Here is a 26,197-nt window from a genome sequence, read left to right on the forward strand (position 1 = left end):
CCGGGTCGGCCTCCGGAGCAACATGCCTTTTACCGCCCCATTTCTCTCCTCAATGTAGAGGCAAAAGTCTTAGCCAAGGCGCTGGCCAACCGCCTTTTGCCGTATATCTCTGCTTTTGTCCACACAGACCAGGCCGGATTCATACCCCAGAAGGCGACGCGGCACAACATGCGACGCAGCACAACATACGACGGGCCCACGTAGCTCTGGCAGCGGTGCGGCAGACGGAGGTGCAAGCGGTGCTCCTACTGGCAGACAGACAGGGCGTTCGACTCCGTGAGTTAGGTCTACTTGTTTATTTGCCCTGGCTATGGAGCCGCTCACAGCCTGGGTGCGCATTGATGCACAGCTGGAGGAGTTTGAGTGGGCTACCGGTCTCAGATAGGATCGCGTTATATGCAGACGTCCTTTTCTTTTTTACGGCATTGAATAGGTCGGGGTGCGGATCCTGGAGATCATGCGAATATTTGGGGAGGCATCCAGGCTATACATAAACCCTCGTAAGTCTACGCTATGGGTGCTGGGAGCTCGGGACGGAGTGGTATAGTGTGGAGGGCAGAGTGTTTGAGAGGGTAGTCTGGTGCCAAAGCACTCAGTCTGGAAGTACAACTGCTTAAAAACTAGCCCACCATCATCAAAAACCTTTTTGCAGCACAAACCTGCCCCACCTTATAAACACCTTTACAATCTCGGGTAACTTCTGCACTACAATAAGGCAACAAACAGCTTCAAATGGTGGAAGACCAAATAAAAAAATGTGCCAGAGTTCGGGCCATTACACTATACACCAAGAAATGGGCTCAAGCTTTACGCTTTTTTTTTTTAAAGGGGGGGAACCTAAATGACAATAACACTACCAAGTTTCTCTGTAGATTGCATAATCTAGCTCCTTTCTGAGCTGCTATTTTTGCTCTCAACCTTGCTGGCAATTCTGAAAAATGTCATGCTTATGCCATTATGTATATTTATAATTCTAAGTGCACGCCCAGCGTTGGACCTACTTGCAACTTTGCTCTCCACAACATATTTAAAGAGATGCAGTTTCCCATTTAATAAAGGAAAGGATGTAGGTACAAATAAAGCAAGGGATTTTTTGTCAAAATATGCCAATATTTGTTTTAAATAATGTTCGAATATAATCCAACAATTGACATGTGATAGTTACTTTTTCACTCGCGTAAAGCGACAATTCTCAGAACAAGCTGTGATCCTAGAACTGTTTTGCAGACCTGGATCTCTGTTTTACGTACCTGCAAGGTTCTGCGCTTGTTATCCTCTGTGTGAATCCATGCTCGTAAGGTCAATTCCGTGATAAAAATCTGAGCAGCTTTTGCAAACAGCACTGGAGCTTCTGCACTAATCATCTGCATGAACAAGAGAACACAACTGACTCCTGATCAACGCATAAGCGTGAACATCACATCAGAAACGCATGGTATGGGTCATGCAAAAGACACTGTAAAATAAAGACTATAAATGTAACATTTTCTTTGGTTGCTTATTTCGTTATATTTTTACCCACTCCATTTCTGTTTACATTTGTAATCAACCATGTATCCCAACATGCCTTGTTGGGAGTCCTCAGATTTCCAACTGTTTTTTGGGGCACGGAGGATGCCATCAACAGACCAACCCAAAACCCCAGGCGTCTTGTCCCCGATTCCTCTAGGGCAGCTTGCAACATTAAGCTAGTCTGATGTGGCCTGCAGTGTTTACAAGAGACATTTACCTTCACATCTTCATCCAGCTTCATGATTTTTTTAATACGTGCCAGAGGGAGCTCCTGCACTCTGAAATCTTTCTGAAAGAGAGTCAAAGGAACATATAGTCAATGTAATCAGGAGCAAGTTCAGCAAAATGAGCTTAAGCCACCAGAACAGAGAAGTTCAAGAATCAGCTGAATGTGATGGGGACTAAATACTCCATGTATGTGAACCTCCATGCCTAAAGAATGCAGGAACAAGCAGGGGCCACAACGGGTGGTGGTCTAGGTGTATCTACTATGTAGCTGTGAGCATTACTGTTCTGTTGAATACGGACAGTAATTTTAGCAAGAAGGGGTCCAGTTTACAAGTCGGCATGCACTGCATTCAGTTACCGAAATATTCCCTCCCCAATTTACAAACACTAAATTGAATAAAATAGTAGCTCCCCTTTGAATTATAAAACTGGAAAACAAATTGGATTTGTTATAATTTAGCATGAAAGAGCAAGCTGGTATCCTGCTACTCCCTGTGTGGTGCCAGATTACTCTCCTTCACCTGGATCCTACATACACTTCGAATTATCTTCTCCCATTAGACAATGATGCAACATACTAATGACCCTTCAGTTAGAAACTCATAGCATCAGTTACCTTTGTCAATAAATATCAAAGCCCGCAGATAAACCTTCAATGAGATCCTCCTCAAATGTATATACTCCGGACAATAACCGATTACTGATGAACGCCTAACCTGCAGAAGGAATATGCTACTTACCAGTATGCATCTGTTCTTGGCATGTAGGGCTGCTGACATTCATATCTGTGCATAGATCGCCGCCTAGTCTTGGGTCCGGATGATTGCACATTGTTGTCCTGGAAGAGTCTTCGAAGTATCACGAGATAGGTGGCTCCTCCCTTGGACTACAGTGCGCATGGGCATCCTCTCCATCCTCAGATTGTTTTTCGCCATTGTGGCAGAGATAGAGTACAGTAAGAGATGTCCATGCAAAGAGTGAGTGCTGCAGCTGCGACAGGCACCGGGGAGGCGGGTGGGCGATATGAATATCAGCAGCCCCACATGCCAAGAACAGATGCATACTGGTAAGTAGCATATTCCGTTCGAGGCATGTGGGCTGCTGAATTCATATCTGTGCATAGAATGTATAGCAGTATCTCCCCTAGCGGTGGCCCCTGTGCCAGCTGCAGCAGTCTGAAAAAGAGTTTTGAGAACAGCCTGTCCTACAGCAGCTTGCTGTTTGGAATGTACATCTACGCAGTAGTGTTTGGTAAATGTATGTATGGTTGACCATGTGGCTGCTCTACAAATTTTGTGTAAAGGAATATTTCCTAGGAAAGCCATGGATGCCCCTAGTTTGCGTGTAGAATGCGCCCTAGGGGGAACTGTTAAGGTGCGTTTTGCTTTTAGATAACATATTTGAATGCACTTAACGATCCATCTGGCTATGCCTGATTTTGAGATAGGGTTGCCTTCGTGTTGCGGTGAGAAAGCAACAAACAACTGTTTGTCTTTCGAAATGCCTTTGTTCTATCTATATAGTATAGCAGAGTTCTCTTGACATCTAGAGTATGCAATGCCCTTTCAGCTACTGTCTGTGGGTTTTGAAAGAACACTGGCAGTTCCTTAGTTTGATTTATATGAAAATGGGATATCACTTTTGGCATGAATTTAGGGTTTGTTCTGAGAACTACTCTATTTGCATGTACTTGAATGAATGGCTCTTGAATAGTTAGGGCTTGTAGCTCACTAACTCTTCTAAGTGAAGTAATGTCAACTAGGAAAGCCACCTTCCAAGTAAGAAATTGTAGTTCGCATGAGTGTAGTGGTTCAAACGGTGGTCCCATAAATCAGGTTAAAACGATGTTTAGATTCCAGACAGGTGAAGGTGGGTGTTTTGGAGGAATTACTCGTTTGAGTCCTTCCATGAATGCCTTTATTGATGGCACTCTAAACAGTGAAAGGTGTTGCCTGTTTTGGAGGTATGCTGCCAACGCAGCAAGATGTATCCTGATGGAGGAGTACGCTAAATTGCAACGTTGTAGGTGCAGGAGATAGCAAATGATGTTCTGTGTAGAAGCATCTAATGGGTTTATGTTGTTGTTTGTGCAGTAAATGACGAAACGTTTCCACTTTGCTGCATAACATGCCCTGGTAGTGGGTCTTCTTGCCTCTGATATTCATGCAGTCTGGAGGCAAGTTGAGGTATCCAAATTCTAGGATCTCAGGAGCCAGATCGCCAGGTTCAGCTGTTGGGGATCTGGGTGTTGGATTTCGCCACGGTTCTGAGTTAGAAGACTGGGTGTGAGTCGCAGTCTCTGATGAGGCACCACTGACAGTTCTAGGAACGTTGTGTACCATGGTTGCCTTGCCCACGTGGGAGCAACTAGGATTAGTGTCAGGGAATGTTGGCGCAGTTTGCGTGCCACTAGCGGGATTAATGGCGCGGGGGGAACAGTGTACGCAAATTTGCCTGACCAGTTCATCCATATCGCATTGCCCTGCGACTGCGGGAACCTGGCAGCAAAGTACTGGCATTTTGCGTTCTCGCTTGTGGCAAACAGATCTATTTCCGGTTGTCCCCACTTCCGGAAGAATGGTTGGAGCACATTGGGGTGAATCTCCCATTCGTGCATTTGTTGACTGTGTCTGCTGAGCAGGTCGGCTATTTGATTGTCCTTGCCTGGGAGGTGTTCTGCCATGAGAAACATGTTCCTCTGGATGGCCCATTTCCACACTCTTTGAGCTAGGTGTGACAGCTGTGGGGAGTGTGTCCCTCCTTGCTTTTGAATGTAATACATAGCCGTCATGTTGTCCGTCCGGATCAACACGTTTTGTTGCATAAGTGTTTCTTGAACGCTTTTAGGGCTAGGAAGATTGCCATCAACTCTAGAAGATCGATGTGCATTTTTTTCTGTTGTGTAGTCCATAGTCCCTGGACTGTGTAATGCAGGACATGTGCTCCCCAGCCTAGCAGGGATGCGTCCGCTGTAATCACTATTTGTGGGACAGGCTCTTGGAACAGTCGTCCTTTGCAAAGGTTTTGTGGATTCCACCAATGCAGAGAGTTGTATGCACGACTGCAATGCAGAGAGTTGTATGCAAGACTGGTCACCAACACTAGGTCTTTTAATTGTCCTTGAGCCTGGTTTCACTGCTTTGCTAGGCACTCCTGTAGCGGACGCATGTGTAGTCTGGCATGAGGGACTATAAATATGCACGAGGCCATCATGCCTATCAGTTGCATAAACACTCGAGCTGGCAATGAGTGTTGTGGTCTGAACTTTTGGATCAACATTTGCTGTTGATCCGTGCTGCGTTGGGGTATGCCTTCGTCACTAGAGTATCTATTGTCACTCCCAGGTACTGTTGGACGTGGGAGGGTTGCAGGTGTGACTTTGGGTAGTTTAGCGAGAAGCCTAGACTGTGCAGGAGATGATTGGTTTTTGACATGTGGTTGGCACATTGCTGGGCCGATGGCGCATGTATTAGCCAATCGTCCAGATATGGGTACACATGAATGTGTTGTCTTCTGAGATGTGCCGCCACTGTTGCTAGGCATTTGGTGAACACCCATGGAGCTGTTGTGACACCGAATGGTAGGACTTTGTACTGATAGTGTTGTCCTTGAATAGTAAACCTCAGATACTTTCTGTGAGCAGGGTGTATCGTTATGTGAAAGTATGCGTCTTTGAGGTCTAGGGTTGCCAGGAAGTCTCCCTGACGCAGCAATGGCAAGACTTTTTGCAGAGAGAGAATGTGGAAATGCTCTGACAAAATGTACAGGTTGAGGGGCCTGAGGTGTATATTGGTCTGAGGGAACCGTCCTTTATGGGAATGAGGAAGTATAGTGAGTATACTCCTGCTCCTTGATGTTGAAGTGGGACTGGTTCTATGGCCCCCTTTTGCAGCATACTGATGACCTCTTGCTGCAGTAATGTTATATGTTCCTGTGACATTGGACGGTGTATGGGTGGAATGTTGGGTGGTGTTGATTTGAGTTCTAGGCAATAGCCATGTTGGATAATTTGCCGAACCCATTTGTCTGTAGTGATGTTTAACCATAGTGGCAGGTATTGTTGTAGTCTTCCCCCGACCGGTGTTATATGGTCTGGGGGTAGTGTCAAGAAGTCACTGTTTGGTGTTAGTGGAGGATCTATTGGTATTGCCTCCACGTCCTCTGCCCTTGTTATTATTACCTCTGTATCCACCCCTGTTCGTGTTTTTATTGTAGGTGGATTGCGTATTTGTTTTGTATGTGGAGGATTGCTGCGATGTGTTACCTCGCGCTCATCCCCTATAAGTGGAGCGACAAAAGGAGCTTCTGTGTTGCTGGGACTGAAGAGCCCCCATCGACTTTGCGGTCTCCGTGTCTTTTTTCATTTTGTCCAGAATTGAGTCAACTGCTGGACCAAACAAAAAGTCTGGATTTATAGGCTGGTTAGGAATTGTAGCCTGCACCTAATTTTTAAATCCAGATATTCGCAGCCATGCATGCCTCCTAAGTAGTACGCTTGTGTTGATAGATCTGGCAGCTGTATCTGCCGCGTCTAGAGCACATTTAATAGAGGCGTTGGTGATGAGCTTTCCCTCCTGTGTGAGTTCATCTGCCTGTTCTTTGTACGGCTCAGGTAAGTGTTGGAGAAGTCCCTCTAAAGTATCATAGTGTGCCCTGTCATATCTGGCCAGCTAGGCCCAAGTATTGGCTATTCTCCATGAGTTTGCTGCTTGATCTGCTACTCTCTTGCCTGATGCTTCCAAAATTTTGGACTCTTTGTCAGGAGGAGCAGCCTCCCCAGTAGTTTGTGAATTTGCACGCTTTCGTGCGTTGGATACTACTAAGAGTCTAAAGGTAGTTGCCCTTTGATATAAGTAGGGTCTACTGGTGCCGCCCTATATTTTTTTTCTATCCTTGGGTTTTGAATATGTCAGTTGCGTGCTTTAGGACGCCCTTTAACATGGGGAGCGTTTTGACACTTTTTTCTGATGTAGCTAGTGTATCGAATAGAAAATCTTCTTCTACCTCATCTGAGTGCATGTCTACATTGTGGTAGCTTGCTGCTCTCTATTTATTAAAGAGTTAAAAGCCACTGTGTCTTCTGTGGGTGATGGTTTAACTGTGTATACAGTTGGGTCTGTAGTAGGTAGAGTCCCCTCATTGTCTGGCTCACCCACCCCACCCCATGGTTGTGAATTGGGGTCTATATATGGATTTTGTGGGTATCCAAAACCTACGTCTGCATCCTGATCTTCATCTTGGATATGGTCAGAGCGTGCAGGTGTGTATGGGGCATATGGGGTAGTAGGCATAGCTGGAGAGATAGGCTGAAAAAGAATAGGAGAGGTAGCACAGTCCCTTTTCTTTTTGAGAGGAATTTGGGAAAAGTCTTCAGTAGGAACTGGTCTTTTCTTCTTGGTATAAACAGTCACTTTCCCAGTATTTGGGTCAATATATAGTTTTGACTGATCCTCTATGGAAGGGTCAGGATGGATGAGCTCCTCTTCCACAGTGTTTTGCCTTGGCGCCGATGTCTTTGGTTTGACCTTTTTCGGTTCGATGCCTTTAGCCGTTTCGACCGGTTTTGGTGCCTGTATCGGTTTCTGAGGTTTTCCGACAGGTGTTCTTGATCCGATGTCTTTTACAGGCTTCACCACGCTTTTCGGACCGATAGGCTTTGTCGGTTCGGTAACTTCTTGTGGCTTCAAAGGTGTTTTTGGAGCCTGCATCTTTGGCTCGATGCACTTCTTCGGATCGATGGGCTTCGGCTCGACGGGTTTGGTCTGGTGAACCTTCGGTTTGACGACCGCCTTGGGCGTAGCCCTTTTGTTTTCAGTGCCAGGCCTTTTGCCTTTTTCAACGGTCGAAGTCGGTTTGGTCGATTCGACGGTCTTTGGCTTCAAAGGTTTTTCTGGTATAGCGGCCTTCGGCTCGGCGCCCTTTGGTTTCGTGACCTTTGATTTGACGGCTTTCAGTCTGAAGACGGTCGTGTCGATAAGTTTCGGTTTTAATTGAACCGGCCTTGGAGTACGTGTCTCAGAGGGCTCTTTTTGTATGTTCTTAGCCGGGCGGTATTGCGGGCTGTAGAACCAGTTTTTTGATCTTGGCTAAGGCCTGATGGCGATGCCTCGACCTGAGTCTCTGATATAGGTGTAGTGTCTATATGGGGCGGTGTACTCACGGTTCGCCCCTCGTCGTAATCGGAGTCGTCTTCGACAGCTACGATGTCTTGACCATAGTCTTCGATATCGACGATTTCTTCCTCCTCGTCGATATAGTATTCAGAGTCGTTCTCAGTCTTGATCGTATTGACCGAGTCTTCGGCGTGCACTAGTTCTTCCTCATCGTCGAAGATATTCTCGGGCTCCGGTACCGATCTCTGCATTTCTTGCCTCACTGCCCGCCGATTCCGTATTGTCTTTTTGGATCGGAACTGGGCACAGGCTAGACAATTATCTTCATTGTGGTCTGGAGATAAACATTTGTTGCACACTGGATGCTTATCCGTGTGCGGGAACTTTGAGTTGCACTGCGGGCAGTATTTGAATGGACTCTGTCCCATCGACCGTCGGTCCACGTGGCGTCGAGAAGGCCTAACGGCCCGACGGGAGTGCAACAAAAGTTGAAGAAAGTCTTTCGGTACCGACCGCAAACTATGCCGACGAACTCAAAGGCCTTTTGGCCTTTTAGAAAAGTGTTCTTCGATTCCGAACTTGGAGTGCTGGAAGGTACATCCGAACCCAATGGCTGAAAAAAACAATCTGAGGATGGAGAGGATGCCCATGCGCACTGTAGTCCAAGGGAGGAGCCTGATACTTCGAAGACTCTTCCAGGACAACAATGTGCAATCATACGGACCCAACACTAGGCGGCGATCTATGCACAGATATGAACTAAGCAGCCCACATGCCTCGAACCAAACTTTAAGGAAGGAGTTTACTCTACAGTACTTAATGAGGGCCTGAAACTTTATCCCACCAAGGTTGGTTCAACACCGGCAAATGCTCAAGTTAGCTCTCCTCACCATGGCGCAGTGTGATCCATGGCAAGAATACCCAAGACTCTTTACCCTCCTTGTAAGGCCAATTTTATATTGAAAACTATTGAGTCGATTTTAACTTTACAGAATATGCGGGATCCTCACTCTGAACAATAGAGATCAGTCAATATCTGGGACCTTCTGAGGATTTACACTCTGGTCATTCATCCTCGAAACCAGACAAAGCAGAAGGTACTATTACAGTGGAAAAGCATAGTGAAAGCAAGCAGTGACTTGTGAGACCTGTTTGGCTTGCAAGCTACTGATATCTCAGGGAGAAATAGTTACTATCATTTACATTTGCTGAACTATAACAGTTATTTCAAGCATCTATAGGTTCACTGTAAATCACAATTACTCAACAAATCTAATATCGCAGATGTCACAAAAAAAGCATCAACGGTCAGGATAGATGATGTGGAATGTGCAAGAAACAAGAACTGTGGGAGGGAAGAAAACCAGAAGCTCCACAGTAAGGCTACATTGGAAAAAAGTAATTTTGAAGCATGGGTTATGAAATAAAATAAAAAAAATAGGGAACTCCAAAATAGAAAATTATAAGTAACTCAGAATTAAACAGAAGCAACACATAAATGGCAGTTCGGTTTAAGCGATACCAAAAGTTGCTCTGATACACTGCTCTACAAAACCAATCTTTAAAATGAGCTTGAATTCAAACATCACCAATAAGCATGCAAAGATTATCTATGCTTTTAATTGATGTACTAACAAATAGAAGGACGAGCTAAAAATCTTGTTCCGTATCACAGGAAACATGCACCCAATTTACAACCCAGGCATCAGCGGAATCTAAACGTTACCAGTTTCTGAAATTATAAACAGCAAAATATTTCCGCACAAGTGGGATCCCTGCAACATTTTTCTGAAGTAGACAAGAATGTAAATATACAATAACACAGGCCTTTAAGATGTATGATGTTCTAACTAGTTTTTGTTTTAAAAACATCTCAAATAATCCAAACTGAATCTAACACACATTTGGTTGAACCGCACTTATTTTTCAACCCCACAATGTAAGACAGAAGACACCCTACCCCACACAAAACCCCACAATGTAAGACAGAAGACATGCCCCACCCCTACCCCACACAAAAGAAAATGGAGAAGGTGTTTGGGAAATGAAGCAACAAATAGGGAGGAGATACGGACACAGATAAGTGAGAGAACAGCTTAGAGGGACTGATGCAAGAACGCAGACAACAAAGGGTGGGTAAAGCACACAGACAACTGTAGATGGGCAGGAGGAGTTGGGACAAAGGTCTAGGGAGGGTGGGCAGGAGATGAATGTGTGAAAACAGGGGAGGTAGGTGTACATAAGGGAGACATCTGGAAATGACGCACTCTTTCTGAGTACTTAAAAAGAAAAGTGCAGCACATCAAAAAAGAGTGTATGGAAAGTAAACAGAAACACAAGAGGGAGGAAATCCTTCAGCAGCAGGCAAATAAGAAGCAATCAAAGAGTGACAAAGCCAACCAGTAACAAGAAAGGGGCGGCTCCTAAGCCCAATATAAGGTTAAGAAAAGTTTTGCAAGAGCAGTCTTCGGCTTGAGCTAAAAAGGATGTCCCAGACAGACTGCTATTAGCTTGCATACAGCCACCTGTACTGTTATTGGAGAGAACGTTTTAATAAGTGAGTACAGTCTCTTCTTGGCACTCTCTATTCTAGTCGAGAACCGGTCAGTTTCAGGTAGGCCTGGGGTATTAAAGAAGTCTTCTAAAATGAAGTTGTTAAGCACAAACTAGTGCTCTTCTAAGTGGTGCCTGCTGAGTTTGTCCGCTTTCCATGGAAATGTTCTTCACCACAGTAATGCCAAAATAACTGCATTAATCTTAACATTGTTTCTTCTTGCTTATTTAGATAATGCAATATTGTTGTATTGTGTGCCTGAAGAAAGATAGCTGCAGCAGGGTTCAAAAGAAAAAAGGATTACAAGGTCCGATGGACCGCCAAAAATTCTGCCGATGTGGTACAATTTCTCCTTTCAGTCAATCCTTTTAAGGTCTCACATGAAATGTGGCACCGGGAAAAATAAATGGTCAGGTTGTCCAGGAGAGATGGAACTTGCCGGAATGATCTAGCAGATGTTGCACCAAGAGAGAAAATCATATGTATAGATGAATATTTCCTGTGAAGGTGACATTTTGCCAGATGTGACCTTTATGGTCACAAGATAATGCATTACTCAAATTGATTGGGAAGTATGTCTGCGAAAAATCATGCAACTAATTCACTGCGGGACCCGAATCTCAGCTGCACCCAGCTTTCCGCCTTGCATAGATGTAGTTGTGAGTATGGCCTGCCCACCTGCGTTTTACTTCCTGCCTTCCAAGCAAAGCTGAACACTCAGTGTGTGGCTTTTACACTTTCTGAAACTTGCAAGTCCGAAGCAACACAAGTCAAGCACAAAATGCAGATTGACTACATAACCTTAAATGGCCACTAGCTTGCACCAGGATTGGCTTTTATTTTGCATGAATCTGGGTGCACCTAACCACTTTGGGATTGATCACCTATGGGGAAGGTCCCATCGCCCTCCCCCAGTAGTTTTGGACATTTTTTCCACAGCTTGAAATTCCAATGAGCCTACTTTATAGGTTCAAGACGGTGGATTCCCCCCACCCCACCCTAATCCAGCTCATTGAAGTTTGTAAAAAAAACAATTATAATAAACACAAATGGTAACCTTTTAAATCCTGCTGGGCAATGTATTGAAAGACTAAGATCTCAAAAACTACTAGTGAAAAAACTAACATCAGAAATAGAAAGAACACTTCGATTAAAATTCTAATTTCATGCCAGGTTTGGTGTAAATCTGTTGTCATTTTCAGCTATATATTTGGGCACAATTTAATATAGGATCTATGTGAGAGCCTCTTAACATGGTTAGCCCCCACCCCAGCTTTTTCCCTGGAGCATGATATGGTTTTGATCGAAAGTGCACAGGGTCCCTGCCAACTAGGTCCCTGTGCCTTCCTTAAACCTGTACCATGATTGGCACAACTTCAGATCCCCATGTAAACCCCCAGCAAATGGTACCCTGGTACCTAGTGCATGGGGACTGAAGAAGGTCCCCTATGGGCCTCTCACCAATGCTATGAAAACAGCCACCGCTGCCAGCATGCCTTTGGCGCAGACAAAAACAACAAAGTCGGCATGGCACACTGCCTGTGTGCCATGTCAAAAGCAGAACTACCTATGGTATAGGTAAGTCACCCCTCTAGAAGGCCTTACAAATCCAAAGGCAGGGTGCACTATATCCCAGATGTGAGCATATCTGCATGAGCAGATACACCACATCAATATATTTAAGTATATTCTAAATATTGTAACGCCAGGGATGCCGTAGAGAGTACCTGGGCTGGAAACTAGACAACTCAAGTTTCCCAGCACCATGATGGCTTCACTGAACACAGGAGTGTTTGGTACCAAACAACTCCTCCTACTAAACCCACACTGAAGCCAGTGTTGGATTTAATAAAACATGAACTCACCTGAAAATCTAGCACCCCTGGTGTAGTCTTTGACTGCCTTTAGGTAGCCTGCCAGCACCAGACATGTTTCTGGACCCCTGGGTCGAAAGCTCCTGCTCTGAGGCCAGAAACATCTGGGCGGAGGTGTCACACCTCCACCCACAGGATGATCACAGTGCACAGGAGCTTCAAAGGCTTTGCTGCCTTTGTAATTATTTTAGACCCCAGATTCTGCTGCTAGTAGGAGATGGCAGCCCCAGGTTTAAACAACCACTTTTGGCAGGAGAACCGGCTGGAAAAGTAAGTGAGAAGAGGAGGAGAACTTACCTACACAGATATGGGTTTTCTTCTTTCAGCCTCCTGGCCAGAGCCTGCAGCCTTCTCCAAAACCGATCTCACCCCACTGATTTGCATTGGGCACCCAACGGTGTGTTGGAACTCTGCAACAGGCCACCCCTGAGGGTGTAAGGTGGGGCTGCCTTGTGCCCCCCTCACCTCTGTGCTTAGGTGGATTGACCCCAGACACCACTTTACTTGCCAACGAGCAGCGCAACCTCAATTACCCACAGTCTCCAGTGGTTAATATTGGGCGTCCAACTCCAAATGTAACATCCGCACCTGGCCGCCCCATGCGATGGTAGTGCACTCTTGGTACTAATTTGAACCTTGCCTGGTATTGACCTGAAACCCCGATGGCTAAGTGGTGTCCTTACCTTCAAAAACTGCATTTTAGTTTCTCTCGTAGTGTAATTTTACAGTTCGGCAAAGTTAATTTAAGTGTCTACTTTTTAAAGCGAAAAGTATTTTTTCATTTAAAAACATTTCCTTTTTAACGTACATCTTAGTCTTAAAATAAATCTTGAAAGAAGCTTATTTTTATAAAAATGTATGTGGATCTCCTTTTTGAATTGTGTGTCATTTATCAGTCAGTGTGTATAACAAATGTAGTGATAGATCTTATACTTGGGACTGATATCAGGAAGCTGAGCACTAATAAAGTTAATACTACCCCAGATGTAGACGAAACCCTCAAGCCTAGGGTTTAGTCGTCCTACGTCGTTGGCAAGGGCAATAGTTCTGAAAGTTTCAGCTCTAGTGAACGCAGTTGCGCAAATACACCCCTCTCGTATAATGGTGTATATCCAAATGTTAATAGGGGCTAAGGAAAAGCTACTTACCAGTATGCATCTGTTCTTGGCATGTAGAGCTGCAGAGTTGTACACTTCGCATTAGATCGCCACCTGGTGTTGGGCTCGGATGATTGCAGGTTGTTGTTGTCTTGGAAGAAGTTTTTGTAGTCACTAGATAGGCGACTCCTCCCATGGACAATACTGTGCATGGGCATCGGCTCCATCCTTAGATTGTTTTCGGCATGATGGGAAATGATGGAGTTAGTATAAGTAAAGAAAAAAAGGATGTCCATGCGTATGCATCTAAGTAAGATGAAACTGGAACGGATACAAGTCCCGGGGAGGCGGGAGGGCGTGTACAACTCTGCAGCTCTACATGCCAAGAACAGATGCATACTGGTAAGTAGCATTTTCCGTTTGAGGCATATGAGCTGCAGATTGTACACTTAGCATGGATTGTACAGCAGTGTCTCCCCTAGCGGTGGTCGCTTGTATCCGTTGCAGTGGCTTGAAAGAGTTAAGTTCAGCCTGGCCTACTGCAGCTTGCTGCTTGGCTTGCACATCAACACAATAGTGTTTAGTGAAGGTGTGTGTGGTGTAGACCATGTTGCTGCCTTGCATATGTCCTCTAAGGGTATGTTTCCTAAGAAAGCCATAGAGGCTCCTAGCTTGCGCGTGGAGTGCGCTCTAGGAGGAACTGTTAATGTACGTTTAGCCTTTAGATAGATAGTATACACTTTACAATCCACCTTGTGATCCCACCTTTAGAGATGGGATTTCCTTTGTGTGGAGGAGAGAAAGATACAAACAGTTGTTTTGATTTTCTAAAAGATTTAGTTCTATGTAGTATAGGAGAGCACTTTTGACATCTAGAGTGTGTAAAGCCTTTTCCGCTACAGAGTCTGGGTTTTGGAAAAACACACTTAACTCTACGGATTGATTTAAGTGAAAAGGAGTGATGACCTTTGGAAGAAATTTTGGATTAAATCTAAGAACCACTTTGTGAGGATGTATTTGAAAAAATGGTTCTTGTATAGTGAAAGCTTGTATCACACTTACACTTCTAAGAGAGGTAATAGCAACAAGGAAAGCGGTTTTCCATGTTAGGAATTGCAGTGCACATTTATGTGGAGGCTCGAACGGTGGTCCCACGAGTCTTGTAAGGGCAATGTTCAGGTTCCACACAGGAGAAGGTGGCAACCTGGGTGGGGTTATTCTTTTTAATCCTTCCATGAATGATTTGATTGCAAGCACTCTGAAGAGAGTCAGATGTCCGTTTTGTAAATACGCTGCAATTGCTGCAAGGTGCAGGCGTATGGAAGAATATGCTAAATTAGACCTTTGTAGATGTAAAAGGTAACATGATATTCTGGATGGAAGCATCCAGGGGATCAATTTGATTGTTTCTGCAATATATTGCGAATCATTTCCATTTAGCGGCATAACACGCTCTGGTAATGGGTTTCCTAGCCTCTTTAATGATATTCATACAGTCTGGTGGTAGGTTTAGATTACCAAACTCTAAGACTTCAGGAGCCAGATTGCTAAATTCAGTTGTTTTGGGTCTGGGTGTCTGATTTATTCATGGTTCTGTGTTAACAGGGAGGGTGTGAGCTGTAACTTTTGATGTGGAAGCAGAGAGAGATCCAGCAGTGTGGTGAACTACGGTTGGCGTGCCATGTGGGAGCTACCAGGATCAGTTTGAGAGACTGTTGTCGGAGCTTGCACACTACTAATGGAATCAGTGGGAGAGGCGGAAAAGCGTATGCAAATCTGCCTGACCAGTTCATCCATATCGCATTGCCCTTGGACAATGAATGTGGAAACCTGGCGGCGAAGGTTGGGCATTTTGCATTTTCGTGGGTGGCAAACAGATCTGTGTGTGGATGACCCCATCTCTGGAAGAATGGCTGAAGAACTTGTGGATGTAGATCCCATTTGTGAATCTGTTGTGACTGCCGACTTAACAGATCTGCTATCTGATTGTGAACTCCTGAAAGGTGTTCTGCCAGCAGAAGTATATTTTGAGGAATGGCCCATCTCCAAATGTTCTGTGCGAGGTGGGACAGTTGCAGAGAGTGCCCCCCTGTTTTTGTATATAGTACATGGCTGTCCTATTGTCCGTCCGGATTAAGACAGCTTTGTTTTGTATTTGTAAAGTCTTGAGTGCTAGGAATATGGCTAACAGCTCTAGATGGTGGATATGGAACAGTTTTTGTTGATTGTTCCATTGACCTTGAGTTGTATGATGTAAGAGATGGGCATCCCATCCTGTGAGATGCGTCTATTGTGAGCACTAACTGTGGAACAGGTTCGAGGAAAGGCCGCCCCTTTGTTAAGTTTTTGGTGTTCCACCATTGCAGAGAGCGATGCGTGCGGCTGTCCACCAACACCAGGTCTGTTAGTTGACCTTGAGTCTGGTTCCACTGTTGTGCTAGGCACTCTTGTAACAGGCGCATTTGCAATCTTGGGTGTGGTACTATGAAGATGCAAGATGCCCTCATGCCTATTAGTCTCATGAACACTCTGGCTTGCAGAGATTGTTGTTGTTGGAAGGCTGACTAAGGCTTGAATGCTCTGTATCCTTGCTGGCCTGGGATACGCTAGAGCTGTAGATGTGTCTATTGTAGCCCCTAGATACTGGTGTACATGAGAAGGCTGCAGGTGGGACTTGGTGTAGTTGATCGTGAATCCCAAGTTGTGCAACGTTTGAATTGTTTGATGTGTGTGTTGGACACATTGATTGAATGACTTGGCTTTTATGAGCCAATCGTGCAGATAAGAAAGACCTGTATCTGCTGCCTTCTGAGATGTGCTGCTACTACTGCTAAGCACTTTGTGAAGACGCGTGGTGCTGTTGTTACCCCAAATGGAAGGACTTTGAACTGATAGTGTTGTCCTAGTATTACAAACCTTAGGTACTTTCTGTGAGCAGGGTGTATAGGAATGTGAAAGTAGGCGTCCTTTAGGTCTAGTGTTGAAAGGAAATCGTCTTGTTGCAGTAGCGGGAGCACTTTTTGCAGAGTGATCATATGAAAATTATCTGATTTTATGTACTGATTGAGGAGCCTGAGGTCGAGAATTGGTTTAGTGTCCCGTCCTTTTTGGGAATTAGAAAATACAGCGAGTAAACGCCTGTTCCCTGTTCTTCTAAAGGAACTAATTGAATGGCATCCTTTTGTAAAAGTGACAGAACTTGTTGTTGGAGCAGAGTCAGGTGGTCTGTAGACAGTGGACGCTGCCTGGGAGGTATGTGTGGAGGGGTTGCTGTAAGTTCTAGGCAGTAGCCATGTTGGTTAATCTGTCTCACCCACTTGTCTGTTGTAATGGAGTGCCAGACAGGCAGGAACTGGGTTAATCTGCCCGCTACAGGAGAGGAATGCTGTTGGGGGAGCAGAGGGTAGTCACTGTTTTGTGGCGGAAGAGGATCGATTGCTGTTGTTACCGCGACCTCTTCCCTTGTTATTATTGCCTCTGTATCCTCCTCTAAAATATCACTTGTGAGAGGATACTTGTGTGTCAGATTTGAAAGATGTTGTAGTGTCTGCTCCAGTTTGTTTGGAGCCTCCTCTGTAGAAGGAGCGACGAAAGGGACCTCTAGCTGGTGTGGACTGTAAAGCCCCCATAGACTTGGCGGTGTCCGTACCTTTCATCTTTGAGTGCAGTGTCCACTTCTGGGCCAAATAATTGGTTCTGATTTAATGGTTGGTTTAAAATGGTAGTTTGCACTTCCTGTTTAAACCCGGAAATGCATAGCCACGCATGTCTCCTAAGTATGACACTGGTATTCGCAGCTCTAGATGAGGGGTCTGCCGCATCTAGTGCACATTTAATTGAGGCATTTGAAATTAACTTGCCTTCCTGTATGAGGTCAGTTGCCGGAGCTTTATACTGATCTGGCAAGTGCTCAAGTAGCTTTTCTAATTGATCATATTGAGCCCTATCGTAACGAGAGAGGAGGGCTTGTGTATTAGCTATACGCCATATGTTAGTGGCTTGTGCAGCAATTTTTTTACCCGACGCATCAATTACTTTGGAATCTTTGTCAGGTGGGGGTGCTTCGCCAGAAGTTTGAAAATTTGCCCTCTTCCTAGCATTGGACACAACTAAAGAATCTAATGGTAGGTGTCCTTAATGTAGACTGGGCCTGTGGGTGCAGGCCTATAATTCTCAATTCTGGGGTTCAAAATTCTCGTGCGTACAGGGTCTTTAAATACCTCTGGAGCATGTTTGATGACTCCTTTAATCATGGGAAGAATTTGAACAGACCGTTGAGACTGTTCAAAGGTATCTATGAGAAAATCCTCCGCAGTCTCATCAGAATGCATAGTGACTTTGTGGTAAGCAGCAGCTCTGTTTAACAAATGACCAAAACCAATGTTATCCTCTGGAGGGGAAGGTTTTGAAGGGTATAACTGCGGGTCAGGAATATCAGGCGCATTTTGTGGGTTTGGCAAGTCCCATATAACCTCATCCACATGGTATGGGAAAGGCTCATCTATATCATCCCCTCCACCCAGACGATATTCATCAGCATCATGTTGAGGTGAATGTGATGATAAAAGTGGAGAATGTGCAGGAGAGATTTGAGGTGATATGTGAAGAGGAACAGGAGGAGAAGGAGGAGGTGGTATAGGAAAGGAAAACTGCACAGGGGATGTTGCACAGTCCTTTTTCTTGGCGGGAACCACAGGTGTGGGCGGTGAATCTGCTGGTCTCTTTTTGTGAGGTGTAGCTTCTACATGGCCTGTTTTTGGGTTGATGTAGATTTTCTTTTGTTGAGGATCTGGCAAGAAAAGTTCCTCCTCATGTACAACCTTCTTGGGCGTCGATTTTTTCGGTTCCAGCCGAGGTTGTTTCGTGTCTTTAGCCTTGGGAGGTGTTAAAACGTCCTTTGGCGTAGTTTTTGGTGCCGACGGTGTTGTTTTCGGCTTGGCAGGCAGATTCAAGGGCTCGGGCACATCGGAATCAGGCCTTGTGGGCTTCAGCACTGAAGGTGTTTTCGGTGTGGGAGCTGGTGTCGTCTGCTTCGAGGCGTCAGACGACGGCTTCACACGTTTAGGTTTAGAAGTGGACGGCTTCGGAGCCGGTACTTCTTTCTATTTCGGTGCGATACTTCTTTAGGCTTTGGTGCCAAGAGGTCTTTCTGTTTCGGTGCAGAGCCATCCTTTGGTTTCGGTGCCGAGCTAGCTTTGGATTTTGGTGCCGATCGAAGAGGTGGAATCGGCACGTACGGCTTGCTCGGTGCCGAGGCACTAGAAGGCTTAGTTGTTTTCTTCGGAGCCGGGCTCGAAGGCGGGGCTTTCGAAGCAGGTGTTCGGTCACGACTGGGCCCAGCGAGCGGAGTGCTGACCTTTGCCTTCGGTTTGGGAACTGTATGTGGTGCAGGGGCAGTAGTAACTCACGTGCTGACCCGATGGAATGGAGTCATCTGAGTCGTCTGCCTCTGATACGATCTGGAGATCAGGCGAATTTTCTTCGGGAACGAGCGGGACCTCTTCATCGAAGATATCTTCCGGTTCCGGAGCTGATCTCCTCATTTCGTGTCGACAGGCCCTCCGATCCTGGATGGTTTTCTTTGATCGGAAGGATGCACAAGCTGTGCAGGTCGATTCGTCATGTTCTGGCGGTAGACCATGAGGTGTAGGCCGCACGGCGTCGATAGGCCCAACGGCACGCGTCGATGACCGGAATGGAACTGATGGCGTCGAAACATTTGTAGCCGATGTGGAAGGTAGTTTTTAGAAGTTTGAAAAGTATTTTTCTAGCCGGAGCGGAGAAACTTTCATCCACACCCAGTGGCGGAAAAAAACAATCTAAGGATGGAGCAGATGCCTATGCGCAGTATTGTCCAAGGGAGGAGTCACCTATCTCGTGACTACAAAGCCTTCTTCCAAGACAACAACAACCTGCAATCATCCGAGCCCAACACCAGGTGGCGATCTAATGCTAAGTGTACAATCTGCAGCTCATATGCCTCGAACATAGGGTCTTCTTTTTGACTCCTAAGCTCTTGATGACATCCACTTTCACAATGTAGAACCTCTTCACGCCAATGGAATGGTCTATGAAATAGTACACTTTGACTCATTCAACACAAACTATCTCGACAAACATCCAAATAGCTGGTTGTTTCACAGCCAGGGCATAAACCGAGGATAATGATGCCCTTGCCCTGCTGCAGCTGGGGGACCAAAAGGCAAAATAGCCAACTTTCCACTGTTAGGCTTGGAGGAAAACTCACTTCTGTTTTTTAAGACTCAGAGCATATTGTGCATGTTTGGATCGGGTGAAAGGCCAAAAGGACAACACAAACCTCATATACTGATCTAAGACTTATTTCCATCACAAGGAAGATACCCGTCAACTAGAGTTTACGTGATAAGTCAAGTGAAGAGACATCCCCCTTACAAAATGGCAGCAAAAGCGTCTATCACCAAAAAGAAGAAAAAAATTCAATTGAAGATGACAAAAGTGATCATTAAAAAACGAAGACTTTTGGGATTCCTTCTCAGTGGCCAGAAAAAAGAAATTGCCTCACTAACCTTAAAATGCATAATGGAAAGGTTGGCAGCTTCTGGAATTCTTTAAGATGCAGGCTTCGATTGGCACTGTGAGCATTTCCTTACGAGAGCCCACAGTGGTGCTTTCAACCAAATGCAAGTTGCACTCAATGTGTCTGACTGGATATCGTTTTAAAAGAAAAATTAACAAGCTTGCCTCTTGTACACTGGTTTGCTGTCATTTATGTTTTTTCTTGAGAAAAAAAGGTTTATACATTTCCCATAAATGCTCCACAAATGCTGAAAATGCCACAGTGTATGGACAGCACAGAAATAATAATCTCATGACACAGAACATCCATTCGAGGGTCTGAGGTTTTGCTCTTATAAAAGGGGCTGGCACCTCCCCTGCAATGAGGAAGATACATTTTCATTCCCCAGAAGATACACAAGACTAACATTTAAGAGCTCAAATAAAAGATGCTCTGAAATAGACAGTGTGACAACACTAGGTGGCACTGCAGATTAGAAGTCTCCAAACTAGATTATTCTACATAAGATCTGACTAATCATTTTATTGAAAAACAAAAAAAAACAGTGGACCTCGAAAAATATGAACTGATAATGATCTCGCTTTCCCATGGCGACCGCTTTTATAATTTGCCGCAAGCCAATGCAGCAACTGGCCACACTAAAACCTTTCTATACACTTTAGATGTCCGTCACATTGCATTTAGCATGGCCAGGGACGCCATTTAATGGGTTAGCCAATGTCAGGCCATTCTAAAAGCATCAGACAACAACAAGGTCAACTGCAGTGCCCACTATAGAGCAGAAGAGGGGATGGTGAGGATGGGAGTGAACACAAATGAACAGGGGCGCTCTGTTGGGCCAGACATCCTTGGTATGGATTTCTCCCAACTTTTTGCCTTGCAGCCACCTGCATTTGCCCACTTCAGTTTTTGCTAGCTTTTGGACTATGCAGACTTTACCACTGCTAACTGGGCTAAAGTTCTTGCACTCTTGACTTTAAAAAGGGTAGCATTGGCTTATACCAAAATGCCATATTTATTTTACTTGTAAATCCCTAGTAAAGTAGTAAAACATGTGCCCAAGGCGTGTAAATGAAATGCTACTAGTGGGCCTGCCGAACTCATTGTCCTACCCACTGAAGTAACCATTTAAACAGGTCTCAAGCTGGTCATTGTAGCCTGTGTGGGCAGTTTTAAACCACCACGTCGACATGGCAAAATAAACCTTTTGGAAAAACACTCAAGCCTCGTCAGGCTCCTCACGCGCCAGGATGCACAACCAAAGAATTGAGTCAAAACATTCAAACTGCTTCTTCCGTTTTAATCTTGTTTAATCCATCAGCACTCCAATTTCATCCAAATTTAGTTCATATGTTTCAAATTTAGTTCATATGGTTCAACAATAGTTTCAACAGGTGCCGATCTGGCTTTCCTCAAAACACGCTGTAAGAAAGTGGCTCTATATATACACTGGACCAAAGTACAGTGTGTATAGAGTTCCTAATCCCCAGAGGTATAACAGAGGTTAAAGTCAGATCTGACCTTACTCTCTAAAGTGGTAGCTTGGTCGAGCAGTAAGGCAGTATCAGAAGACAGTGTAAAGCATTTGTTGTACACACCCAGTCAGCAAAAGGTTTCACACACTCAAGAACTGAACTCTAGGCCAATGGTTTTTATATCAAAAGATGTAGTTTTATTTTAGAACCAACAGGTATCAAAATATACTTTTCTCAATATGAGTGACTTTAGGTAATTACTTTGCAGAAAGGCAATAGACTTGGTAAGTACAATAGCTACTGGGGTTGCAGTAGGCAACACCATTCTAAACACAATATAACATTGAACTCAATGGGTTTTTCTATATAAATGCAGTTGATTACTTTCAGGATTACTTTTTTAACCACAGAACTGGATCCTGGATTAGGTCCTGGGACCTAAGCTGTAAACAGTTAATTAAAAGCGTTTTGGTTACAGTTGTTATTTTTAACGGATATAAATTTATTTATAATGTTGACACTTAGAAACTTTTCAGTGAAAAACTAGCAATGTTATCCTATGGAAGGAAATTCAAGTCACAGTTTAAGTAGGTTCTCGTTCCTTTTGTAAGCCAGTACTGGACTCCTAGGTTCAGCACTGGGACCTCTACCTTAGACAGGTAAGTATTTACGTTTCAGTAGTTGGTACGATTTTTAAAGAATATTTGTAATTTGAAAAAAATCGACAGAAGAAATTTCAGAGAAAAACAGTCAATTGTTTCCTATGGAAGAAAAAGCATGTAACTGGTAAGTATAGTTAGGATTACTTTTGCTGTTCAATACTGAGCTAGAAAGTACAGCACTGGCTTCTCTCCTGATCCCAGGTGAGTATTTCGGAAATCGTTATTCGGCTGATTTTAGAGTAATATTTTAAAGTTTCAAAACTCCATACTTAGAAAAAATTTCCTGTGAAAACCTGCCAATGTTAGCCTATGGAAGGAAAGTGACCTATCGGCTTTCAGGTGAGTACTCGACTGGTGGGGTTAAGGTTCTGGGAATAGACTCAGGGGTCTCCCAGGGTCGGAAAGGTACATTTGTCACACCCTCAGCGGCACAGGGGCAGCCGGGTGCAGAGAGAGTAGGCCCAATGCAATCCAATGGAGGGTAGGGGGCCTTTGGTTGGTGGCTGCAAGCAGGCAGGCCACGCGGCTGTGGGAGCTGAGCTCCTGGTCCCTTACTTAGGGCAAGTGGGGAAGTAAAGTAGGGCAGTAGTTGCACTTCCAGCAACATTTGGGCAGCTGGGTGCAGGGTGCTTTTGAGCCGTCGGGCGCTCAATGTTATCCAATGGGTAAGTTCAAAAGTGAACAAAGGCTGAAGGCTCGGGGACAGAGACTCTTCAGGTGTGACCACCACTTCGAGAGGTAAGTTGGGGTCTTGGAGAAGAGGTAGGTACCCCAAAGGAAAGCACAAGGGGACGTAGGGCGCCGGGTGCAGGGGTGTCTATTGGCGTCAGGAAATCTTACCCTCAGCTGGTCGCGGTTGGGGGGGTCCCAGAGTCTGAGGCTGCAGGCGTGGTCTGGGTCGTCGAGGAAGGTCTTTGGGCACTGGACTTCGGGTCTCAGTCGCCGGGGGGACGACCTCGTGGTCTTGGTTCACTCGGGCCCAGGCCGGGCTCGGCTTGTGCAGTGTGGGCTGGGTTTGTGGTTCCTGGCTGGCACCAGGGGTATGGTTGTTGGAGCACAGCCTCTGCTCATGGGAGTCCGGTGGGCTGGGGCCAAGTCAGTTGTCGTCGTCCTTTGGTTAGCAGCTGCACGGCAGGTCGTCCTTCTTGTTTTTCAAAACGGGATCTGAGGAAGGAAAGTTCAGGGTGCCCCCAATACTGAATATAGGGGCGTTACAGGTAGGGCAAGGGCAGGGACCAATAGGTCCCTGTCCTGGGGTGGGTTCACCCCCAAGTCTGCTCCTCTCCTGTGGTAGGGGGGCAGGTGCCTAGCTGTGATTGGGCAGGGCTCCCCATCCTTAAGATGCCCGGAGCCCGGGGTCGTGCTTCACCTCGCCTCTCCCATCTGAGTGGGGTTGGCACAGGCTGGCACCCCCTCCTTCCTGACGTAGGGTTTCCCGCCAGTCTTCCAGCCAAAGTGGGGGTCAGGACTGGTGGGGGCCAGTTGCTGAGTACAGCAAGTGGCCTGGAGAAGCTCACAAAGGCGGCAGGCCTTTGAAGCTTCCCCCTGTCCCCCTGCCCATCCTGGGGGAGGAGACTTAGCACCTCGCCCAGGATGTGCATTGTTGCAGGCCCAGGAGAGCAGGGGGCTCTCCACCCAGGGGTCCAGCAACATGTCTGCTGTGTGGCAGCCTCTCAGACCAGACGTGGATTGTAGGTTAGGTTTTAAGGGGGCATCTCCAAGATGCCCTCCAGTGTATTTTACATCAAATCCCACACTGGCATCAGTGCGGGTTTAATGTGCTAAGAAGTTTGATATCAAACTTGTCAGTCTTCAGAGTAGTCCTTATGGTGCTGTGGAGTTCGTAATGACAACCTCCCAGTACCATATACTCTTAATGGACTCACTGCACTTACAGTGCCCAGGAATGGCCCTGGGTACTGTAGGGGCCCAAGGCTCATGCATCTGTGCCCACACCACTGGCATAGGGCACCCAACTAGAGGGGTGACTGAGGTATGCCAGGGCAGTGGGTTTTGTGGGCATGGCACACAGGGATGTGTGCCATGTCGACCCTTCGATTATTTCTGTACTTAGACACTCAGCCTGCAAAGGCAGGGTGTGGGTGTAAGGGTACAGGGCCCCTATGGGTGGCACAATAAGTGCTGCAGCCCTTAGGGGTCTTCTCTGCTCACCATGCCCTGGGTACCATCTACTAGGGGCTAACAGGTGGCCAGAGATGCCAATTGAGTTTTAGTTTCAACACAGTTTTAGGGAATACAGGCCCTGGGCACCTGGTTGGCAGGAGCTCAGGGCACACTCAGTCAAAGCACAACAGCAGTTCAGCAAAGATTGGGGGCATACCAAGGCAAGAGATGGCACTTTCTCACACACGCATCAGGTCACTGTTCTTCATAGCGCAGAAGAACAAGTTACTTACCTTCGGTAACGTTTTTCTGGTGGATACCGTATCTGCCTGTGGATTTCTCACCTTTTGAATTACCCCTGCGTCAGCATTCGACTGAAACTTTTTTCCTAGCTCTCCCACGTCAAAGAGGACGTCATAATGGCACGGCTACACACGAGACTGAATGACATCATAGCCATAAGAAGACCTCATCGTGTCCAGACGTCAATTCCACAAATTTTTTCCATGCCCTCGAGACGAACAGGTGAACAGACAACATTTTACAAGCATACACAGCATACAACATATGTACAAATATACACATTATATGGCAAAGAGGAAAAGCTAAAACCAAAGCATTTCCTAACAGCAAACAATATGGCAAGTAAATGACAAAGGAAAATAAAGATGTCATACAGAGAAAACTTTTTCGGTAAACGTAGGTCAACGGGGAGGATGGTGTGTCAGTAGGGAATCCACAGGCAGATACTATATCCACCAGAAAAAGCATTACGGAAGGTAAGTAACATGTTCTTCTGATGGATACATCTGCCTGTGGATTCCTCACGTTTTGAATTTAATCCCACAGCAGTTCCGCTCCCGGACGAGGGCATCCACCTACTCACACCAAAAAGTCCTGCAGCACAGATTGTGCAAAATGGCCATCCCTCCTCACCTCAGAATCTGAGAAATGCTGCTTTGGAAAAGTGTGGAGGGAGGCCCATTTTGCAGTCTTACAAATAAACAGATTTGGTGAAATGTCTTCTGGACAATAAAATAACATCCACCACATTCGGCAGGAGAAAGAGCTCAGGTTGCCCCGTTCAATCTCCAGGCATGAAGATGCAGGCTCTGGAGGTGGGGTTGTAGAACCTGCCCCCGTGAAAAGAGGTCTGCCTTGAGAGGGAGGCAGAGGGTGCGATGAGAGGTAAAGAAGATCTGTGTACCACACCCTTCTTGGCCAATCAGGGGCAATCAATATAACTTGGGCCTGGTCTTGGCGAATCTTCCTCAGAACCAGAAGGGTCAAGGGTCTGGGATGAAATGGGCAAAAAAGCTGAAAGCTCTAATTCAGTTGAAACGCCTCCCCTCCGACCGCCCTCCACCCCCCAAACGCCCCCTGCATTGGATACTGGAGACTGCAGAATGACAGGGCGTGCGCCTTCTCGTGAGCGGCAAACTCGTCCACCCAAGGAAACACCCACAACCTGAAGATGCTGCAAATCGCCTCCAGGTAAAGCCTCCACTCGTGGTCGACTGAGTACTGCCGACACTATCCGCACGCAAATTCAGCACCCCGGCCAGATGATTTGCAATCACGCAAATCTGGTAGCCCTGAACCCAGGACCAGAGCCGCCGCGCCGGTCTACGGCGATGATGACCCTACCCCCCTTCAGCTTGTTGATAAACCACATTGCGGTAGTGTTGCCCGTCAGGACTAGAACTGACTGACCTCGAAGGGAGGTAAGGAAGGCCTTAAGAGCCAAACATATTGCCCGCAATTCCAGAAGGTTGATGTGGAGCAGCCTTTCCTCTGGAGACCAAAGACCCTTGACCTCCAGATCCCCCAGATGAGCCCACCCACCCTAGAGTGGAGGCATCCATGATCACTGTGGCCACTGGTAGAAGAGGTTGAAAGGTTTTCTTTGAGACAGGTTGTCCGGCACACTCCACCAAGACAGCCCCGCTGCAGTCTCTCTGGAGATTCCCTCCCTTCCTCCCTCACACCCCACCCCGAG

At 45.9% G+C, this 26,197-nt stretch overlaps 1 protein-coding gene across 5 annotated transcripts in view; it reads right to left on the bottom strand.

Moving 5' to 3' along the window:
- Window positions 1-26,197, bottom strand: part of NFYC (nuclear transcription factor Y subunit gamma) — a 246,035-nt gene that overhangs the window by 142,242 nt on the left and 77,596 nt on the right. For all 5 annotated transcript variants that reach the window (XM_078681098.1, XM_078681100.1, XM_078681101.1 and 2 more), the window contains exons 3-4: window positions 1,730-1,801; window positions 1,251-1,364 (exon numbers count right to left, since the gene is read on the bottom strand). In XM_078681098.1, the coding sequence (XP_078537224.1) occupies window positions 1,251-1,364; window positions 1,730-1,801 (186 nt within the window). The remainder of the gene's footprint in view (window positions 1-1,250; window positions 1,365-1,729; window positions 1,802-26,197) is intronic.

Source organism: Lissotriton helveticus, chromosome 3_1 (genome assembly GCF_964261635.1).
Source record: "Lissotriton helveticus chromosome 3_1, aLisHel1.1, whole genome shotgun sequence".
Classification (NCBI taxonomy): Eukaryota; Metazoa; Chordata; class Amphibia; order Caudata; family Salamandridae; genus Lissotriton; species Lissotriton helveticus.